Source organism: Sinocyclocheilus anshuiensis, unplaced genomic scaffold (assembly GCF_001515605.1).
Source record: "Sinocyclocheilus anshuiensis isolate Anshui unplaced genomic scaffold, SAMN03320099.WGS_v1.1 scaffold2207, whole genome shotgun sequence".
Taxonomy (NCBI): domain Eukaryota; kingdom Metazoa; phylum Chordata; class Actinopteri; order Cypriniformes; family Cyprinidae; genus Sinocyclocheilus; species Sinocyclocheilus anshuiensis.
The window spans coordinates 38,962-47,402 of NW_015540981.1; the positions used below are offsets into that span (position 1 = coordinate 38,962).

The following is an 8,441-nucleotide window of genomic DNA, read 5'->3' on the forward strand; positions in this document are numbered from 1 at the left end:
GGCGGGCATCAAGGGAGCAAGCTAGTGAAACGTTGCACACGCAAAAGAGAAGGTCTGCACACATCCAAAAACTTACTTTAAAGGGCACCTATTACGCAAAATTCACTTTTACATGTTGTTTGAACGTAAATGTGTTTTGGCAGTGTGTGTACACAACCATCCTATAATGATAAAAATCTTCCCGCTCCTTTTTTCAATCCCCATAAATCATAAGCAGTGTATTAGAGCAAGCCAATCACAGAAGTCACATTTTACAAACCCCACCCACGATTGTTGATGGACACTCCCTGCGTTCCATTCTGAAGGGCTCATCCCTATGCCCTAATCCCTTCAAAGGGTTTACCCTCCAGATTGAGAGCTTCGAAGGGTTGAAGGCCGTATTAGCAGAGACCCCGCCCTGAGTGAGCTGCACACAATCAAGAGGGTGTTCGCTAGGGCTGTGAGATTAATCGAAATCGCATCGCAATCGCCATTTGAGATGTTGCGGTTTGCTAATCTCAAAGCCTGCGACATGGACGCGATATTACTCTGTTCCAGAGCATATGCATGGCTGGCAGCCTTACTAACCAATAGAGTGAGCACTCCTCCGTTCTCCCCAATCAGCATTGCTCTAGCCAATTGCGTAAACACCCAACATAAAAAAAAAAAAAGAGCGAGAGAGAGTGTGTGATTATGGCGTCTACAGGAAAAGAAAAACGTATGTAATATGAGATTACTTCGGCTTCAAAATGTCAGACACCAAACAAAAAAAGTAACTTTAATTTGCAATAGCTGTGTCAACACATCAAGAGCTCCCTTATCGGTTTTGCTTTCAGTACTGGAGAATAAAAGATACATTCTTAGATGTATTTATTAGTACATGAACGTTACCTTGCACATTTTATCTCCCCAACAGATTCTAATTTGAAATACGTTTGTAATGCATGTTCGCTATTTCCAATTCAGAAGACCGCACACACAGCCTGTGTCTCTGAATGCTTCTCATACTCACTCCTCTCTGCCGCGTCTCACGGAGGATCCGTTTACACTTGCCGTACATACGCAGCCTGTTTCGTAATGCTCGTTTATACTCGGTATACTCCACACCACAAGCCTCTACGAGCACATCTGGCAATATGGACAAGGCTTGACGCACGGCTGCAACCTGTGTCAACTCGCGCCTGTCTCCGTATAGCCTGTCTCGTAATGCTCGGTTATACTCGCGCGTGGCTCCGCACCACAAGTTTCCACGAGCGCGTCTGGCAATATGGACGAGGCTTGACACGCGCGCAACCTGTCAACTCGCACCTGGCACCGTGTTTAAGGGTTATAATGGTAATTATATTGACTTTAATGTTAACTATAATGGTATCTACTGGTATTTGATGGAGTCTATTGGTGATATGTAATCTGGCAGATGGGAAACAATAGAACAACAGTAATTCCTATTGGAATAATGCCCAAAACACAATACAAATAGGAATTTTGTAATTGTTTTAATGGAAACCATAAGAATTTCTGTGATGGTTTCTATTATTTTTTTTGCTTTTTTTCAGCAGGGTACTGATACCCATACTGTGCTGCACACTATTGACAATATTAAGCTGAAGCTTGACTTTGCAAAATTAAAATCGCAATATCTGTAAAAAAAAATCGCAATTAGATATTTTCCCCAAATCGCACAGCCCTAGTGTTCGCTACAGAGCCAAATGGGAGAAGCTGGAGCTAGACACCCCAACCACACCCTAACCCTACCCCTTACCCTATCGCTAAACATGACTCCACCCATTAGTTCCACAGAGGTGGAGGTCATTTGGCTCTGCAGTACTTGACACAATCTGCCATGTTTATCTTCACGCTAGAGCATTTAAAAGCAGCATTCAAGTAAGAAATGCCATCTTATTACAGCTGTAGAAGTTGTTTTTCTGATTTATTGTATTGTTTGGGTCATATTAACAGCGTAGACCCAAACAGCAGTATGTTATGCTGCTGTCACTTAATACACAAATCTAATATAAACATGCGATTTCTTTCCCCGCTCTTTAACTTCACAGACATAACCGACTGTGTTTTTGTAACTCGTGTGCGTTTTTAACATAAACTTGTGTGTGAAAGAGAACTTAAACATGTGAACGTCCAGGAACCATATATCAGAAGTTTAAAATGATATGGCTTTAAAACGCATGGTTTCAGCACGATAGGCATGATAATCAAAACCAAACAGATGTTTTTTTGGCAGATATCTGAGATAGGAAAAGGGGGCGGGGAGCAGCAGCTCATTTGCATTTGAAGAGACATGCACTAAAACAGCCTGTTTCTTCTTCCATTCAAAATAGGCATTTTCAAAATGATATAATAAATGATCTGTGGGGTATTTAGAACTGAAGACTTCAAAGACACATTCTGGGGACACTTGAGATTTAAATTACATCTTGTAAAAAGGGGCATAATAGGTGTTTTAGATTTCAGAGATGTATATATAAAATATGCTAGATGTATTTATAAACCTGCATCAAAATGATCAAAATGTTGTATAGCAATTTCTGCTGTTACATCAGGGTTCACGTTTATGTCTTTTCACATTTCCTTTTTTATGAGTTAATGAAAATAAACCATTTGTACTTTTTTTTCAGAATTGATTGAAGAAAACGAGGAGAATGAAGAATTGAGTGAAGTTGAGGGAAAAAATCACTTCAGAACTGGAGAAAAACCTTTGAGTTGCTCTCAAACAAAACCGAAAGTTTTAAAGAAAAGAAGAGCCAAGAAATCTTTCACCTGCACTCAGTGTGGAAAGAGTTTGACATGCAAATATAGTCTTTATGTTCACATGAGAGTTCATACTGGAGAGAAACCGTTTAAGTGTTCACATTGTGACAAGAGATTTAGTCAGTCAGGAATCCTGAAAAGACACGAGATAATTCACAATGGAGAGAAACCGTACACGTGTGATCAGTGCGGGAAGAGTTTCACACTAAAAGGACACCTTACGGCACACATGAGGGTTCACACTGGAGAGAAACCATTCACTTGTGATCAATGCGGGAAGAGTTTCACACTAAAAGGACACCTTACGGCACACATGAGGGTTCACACTGGAGAGAAACCATTCACTTGTGATCAATGCGGGAAGAGTTTCATACACTCATCAAGCCTTAAGGATCACATGAACATCCACACTAGAGAGAAGCTGTACACATGTGATCAATGTGGCAAAACATTTCTGTGGGCTTCAGACCTGAAGAAACACATGAATATTCATACAGAGGAGAAGCCACATTCATGTTATTTGTGTGAAAAGAGTTTTTCACGTCTACAATATTTAAAAGAACATCAGAAAATACATGCTGGTGTGAGAGAGTACATGTGCTTTGAGTGTGAAAAGACTTTTACTTCAGCGAACAGTTTAAAACGGCACGAGAGGATTCACACTGGAGAGAAACCTTATAAGTGTTCACACTGTGACAAGAGATTCACTCAGTCAGGAATCCTGAAAAGACATGAGAGGATCCACACTGGAGAGAAACCTTATATGTGTTCACACTGCGATATGAGATTGAGTAATTCAGGACAGCTGAAAACACATGAGAGGATCCACACTGGAGAGAAACCGTATCACTGCACTGCATGTGGGAAGTGTTTCAATCAATCATCTTCTCTACACAGACATACAAAAAACAATCACAGTAAGTAGATCATCTTCAGATCCAGGACTTTCAGGTCTGATGCTGCGTCCTCACCAAATGTGACACAATAATACATCAAGCAGTAAAATATAATCTGGATCAATCTGTCCTAACCAGACATTACAAGCGTCATGACAAAGATCTAAAGTTTTCACAGTAAATAAAGTTCATCTTTATCTTCAAAACCAGCAGATTCAACTGTGAGATTCAGATCAACTCAGAGATGAAGTCCCTCCCCAAAGAACAATGTCAAAAAGGTTTATTCTTGCAAATCATTTTGCTTCATGATATAAATTATATTTATACCTAGCACATGCTGTTTTAAATTTCTCAATAAAGCTTGTAATTGCCTAATCAACTATATTTTACTGCACACATGACTGAGATTGAATGAGATGGCTGTGTGTCTGTTAGTAACCCTTATTTTTGTTTGATGTGTTGTTTTATAGATGTTTTGCCGTTTTAAATAGAATTGTTTGATGATCTGCTGTTGATGACGTCATCACTAGCACGTGTTCATTCAGTCAGCGAGTCTTCTGATGTGAGGCCAACAGTTCACAGTATTTCACATATTTACACAAGCATCAAACACATTTTACACGGTTTGTTTAAGTAGCATTTTACAGGCTCTTTTCTGTGTTGTTTTCATGGGGTTCAGTGCTACTTGTGCGTATTTTCAGGTGTTTTCCTACTGAAATAAAGGTTTAGTGCAGCAGCGAGCATGTGAGGAAAATATGTTGAATTTATTCAGACCTGAGTGATTGTGTGTGCTTTTGTATGTTGTTAAATAGAATTGTTTGATGATCTGCTGTTGATGACGTCATCACTAGCACGTGTTCATTCAGTCAGCGTCAAGTCTTCTGATGTGAGGCCAACAGTTCACAGTATTTCACATATTTACACAAGCATCAAACACATTTTACACGGTTTGTTTAAGTAGCATTTTACAGGCTCTTTTCTGTGTTGTTTTCATGGGGTTCAGTGCTACTTGTGCGTATTTTCAGGTGTTTTCCTACTGAAATAAAGGTTTAGTGCAGCAGCGAGCATGTGAGGAAAATATGTTGAATTTATTCAGACCTGAGTGATTGTGTGTGCTTTTGTATGTGTGTTCGTTTGTTTGTTATATGAAGTGAAAAGTCAAAAGGTGTTTTCTGCCCTGTCCCAAATGGCTCACTTCAGGTGCGCTTGCGGTCTTGAGGACTTCAGAATGGCCGCCGCGTGCGTGTGTCCACATGACATAGTAATAATCCATTATTATAAGTTTACACCAAGCACTGTAACATGATAGATTCGCAGAAGTAGTTAATTATTAGGATATGCACAGTGGTGGAGGTAACGAATTACAACTACTCGCATTACTGCAATGAAATTTTGAGTATCATGAGTATATTTTTACGTCTACTCCCAGTTTACAATTTTTGTTTCCAAGAACGTCAGTCTTTGGTTCCTATAACGTTATTTTTTCATGGTTTCTTTTTGGTTAGCCAGGAATTTTTCTTAACGGAAATAGAATGTTAGTTTTTGGTTTGTATAAAGTTATTTTAACGTTCCCATAATACTATTATAACATTATGTTTCCCTGAACTCTTTACTCCGATGTGATCACCCCGCTGTACGTCAGTAATCATCCAGCACACTCGTGACCCAGTATAGTATAAGTGGCATGGAAATCTGTCTGGATGCCTAATCAGTATTATAAAAACCATATTTTGTTTTTATGTATTGTTTAATTAATAAAAATAATCTGAGCACATCAACCATCATATAAGATTAAATCTGTCCATTAATGTAAGATTACAGTACCCAGATTTTACACCAGCACAAAATATGTCTTCAATACAATGTATGGTTTATAAAATTTGTTCACAATATAGCTAGTTTTTTTATTTTATCTTTGTTATTAAAAATAAGAACAAAGATGCAAATAAACTGTAGTTTAATCAAGAGCACCGAATCCTGAGTGATTGTGTGTGCTTTTGTATGTGTGTTCGTTTGTTTGTTATATGAAGTGAAAAGTCAAAAGGTGTTTTCTGCCCTGTCCCAAATGGCTCACTTCAGGTGCGCTTGCGGTCTTGAGGACTTCAGAATGGCCGCCGCGTGCGTGTGTCCACATGACATAGTAATAATCCATTATTATAAGTTTACACCAAGCACTGTAACATGATAGATTCGCAGAAGTAGTTAATTATTAGGATATGCACAGTGGTGGAGGTAACGAATTACAACTACTCGCATTACTGCAATGAAATTTTGAGTATCATGAGTATATTTTTACGTCTACTCCCAGTTTACAATTTTTGTTTCCAGGAACGTCAGTCTTTGGTTCCTAGAACGTTATTTTTTCATGGTTTCTTTTTGGTTAGCCAGGAATTTTTCTTAACGGAAATAGAATGTTAGTTTTTGGTTTGTATAAAGTTATTTTAACGTTCCCATAACACTATTATAACATTATGTTTCCCTGAACTCTTTACTCCGATGTGATCACCCCGCTGTACGTCAGTAATCATCCAGCACACTCGTGACCCAGTATAGTATAAGTGGCATGGAAATCTGTCTGGATGCCTAATCAGTATTATAAAAACCATATTTTGTTTTTATGTATTGTTTAATTAATAAAAATAATCTGAGCACATCAACCATCATATAAGATTAAATCTGTCCATTAATGTAAGATTACAGTACCCAGATTTTACACCAGCACAAAATATGTCTTCAATACAATGTATGGTTTATAAAATTTGTTCACAATATAGCTAGTTTTTTTATTTTATCTTTGTTATTAAAAATAAGAACAAAGATGCAAATAAACAGTAGTTTAATCAAGATCAGCGAGTGATTCCGTCTTTTCTTTTAATGTTTGATTAACATTGAGACAGATCTATATTAGGACCTACTGTAATGGACTTAACTCATTTTGTGAAAATCTCAAATTCGACCAAAACTGACATTTTTCACTTCTTTTGCCTGTGAACTCAAAATTAGACTGCGCATTCCGACTCATTTTGCCAGCACGGGTCACATATACAATTGATCTTATTTATTGAATATAATGGATTACAGATTATTATTTTTGCCGAGCAGCGATCTGCTTCTGGATCCATTATATGTTGGTATCTGAGTTTCTCTCAGATCTGAATGATGTGATTGTGTTGATTGAGACAATCGAAGTGAATGTGGTTTGAGTTCAGTCTCAAACTGAGTACACAGAGCATCAGATTAAACAGCAGTTTGAGAAGCTTCATCAGTTTCTCAGAGATGAAGAAGAAGCTACAATCACTGCACTGAGGGAAGAAGAGGAGCAGAAGTAGCAGATGATGAAGGAGAAGCTGGAGGAGATGAACAGACACATCTCAGCTCTTTCACACACAATCAAAGACATAGAGGAGATGATGAAAGCCAGTGACAATGTCTGCTTTCTGAAGGTCTGATATCCCATGCTTGATGATTGATTGAGTTGTTGATGATCTCTGCAGGAGTTTCCAGTCTCAATGAAAAGGTAAGTGATCTGCTGGTGTCTCTGGTCTCAAAGCCTCTGCAGTTCTGATCCTGAATGTTCTTCCCGAGTCCAGATCTCATCACAGCCAGGTCCACAGATGCCTTCTGGAGCTTTGATTCATGTGCCACGTTACTTGAGCAACCTGCCCTTCAGAGTCTGGAAGAAGATACAGGACATCGTCCAGAACAGCGAGTCTGGAGAAAATCTGTTCACTCTTGATCATTATATGAACATCAGAATAACAGCATCTGTTGATTGTGTTTCATCAGCTCCTGTGATTCTGGATCCAAACATGGCTCATAGAAATCTCGTCCTGTCTGATGATCTGACCAGTGTGAGATGGAGTGGGGAAAAACAACGTCTTTCTGATAATCCAGAGAGATTTGATGAGTATTTCTGTGTTCTGGGTTCAGAGGGTTTTAACTCGGGAACACACTGCTGGGATGTGGAGGTTAAAGAAAGCTCATGGTGGATTCTTGGAGGAACTACAGCATCAAACCAGAGAAAGGGATGGGGTTTCTTCAACCCTTGTGTCTGGAGTGTGGAGTATTATCATGGTTGCTCTAATTACTTTGGCTTTTGTGTTGATCAGAAGCTTGATCGTGTGAGAGTGTATCTGGACTATGACAGAGGAACGGTGTCATTCTCTGATCCTGTAACTAACACACATCTACACACATTCACAAACACCTTTACTCACACACTCAGTGAAATTTCTTCTGCTCTGAGGATCCTACCGATCAAAGGTCAGTAATCATTACTCCTGTAGGTCTGGATCTTGCTGCTTTCATTTTTCATCGAGTTTCTAATATTTAATACGTATCTCATGAGCAAGAGTGCTGTTGGGCCGTGATGATCACATGACTGATATCCAGCACTAGAGCAACTCTCACACTCATATTTCTTTTATACAACAGATAAATAAACAAGAAGTTTTATTTTCAAGTGAATGCTCGAAATACATTATTTGGGTAACACTTTACAATAATTAACTAACACTTTAATACACTTTAATACATTAACTAACATTAACTAATGGAGCCCTATTGTAAAATGTTACAATTATTTGTTATTAAAGCATATACGTTCACAAAAACACTTTATTATATTGAACAGAAAAGCAAGCAGGTGCATGATTTGGCATGGCAGCCAATACAAATAACAACTGTTTCCTTACCTAAATCCTGCGTTTGGACCAGGCTCGGTTGCAGAATCACATCACTCTGTGCTTCTGAAATTATTATCTTTATATAGTGTAGTAGTTAGCTATCTCTGTGTCGTAC

The 8,441-nt window shown here is 38.5% G+C and overlaps 1 protein-coding gene and 1 long non-coding RNA gene across 2 annotated transcripts in view; one reads left to right on the forward strand and one right to left on the reverse strand.

Annotated features, from left to right (window-relative positions):
• Window positions 1-347, reverse strand: part of LOC107690105 (uncharacterized) — a 10,870-nt gene extending 10,523 nt beyond the window's left edge. The window contains exon 1 of the long non-coding RNA XR_001634401.1: window positions 283-347. This is a non-coding gene — a long non-coding RNA (uncharacterized LOC107690105). The remainder of the gene's footprint in view (window positions 1-282) is intronic.
• LOC107690104 (gastrula zinc finger protein XlCGF52.1-like) overlaps window positions 1-3,967 on the forward strand; it is a 6,383-nt gene extending 2,416 nt beyond the window's left edge. Inside the window, exon 2 of the mRNA XM_016488338.1 lies at window positions 2,613-3,967. Within this exon, the coding sequence (XP_016343824.1) occupies window positions 2,613-3,670 (1,058 nt within the window). The 3' untranslated portion in view covers window positions 3,671-3,967. The remainder of the gene's footprint in view (window positions 1-2,612) is intronic.
• Window positions 3,968-8,441: the final 4,474 nt, after the last annotated feature.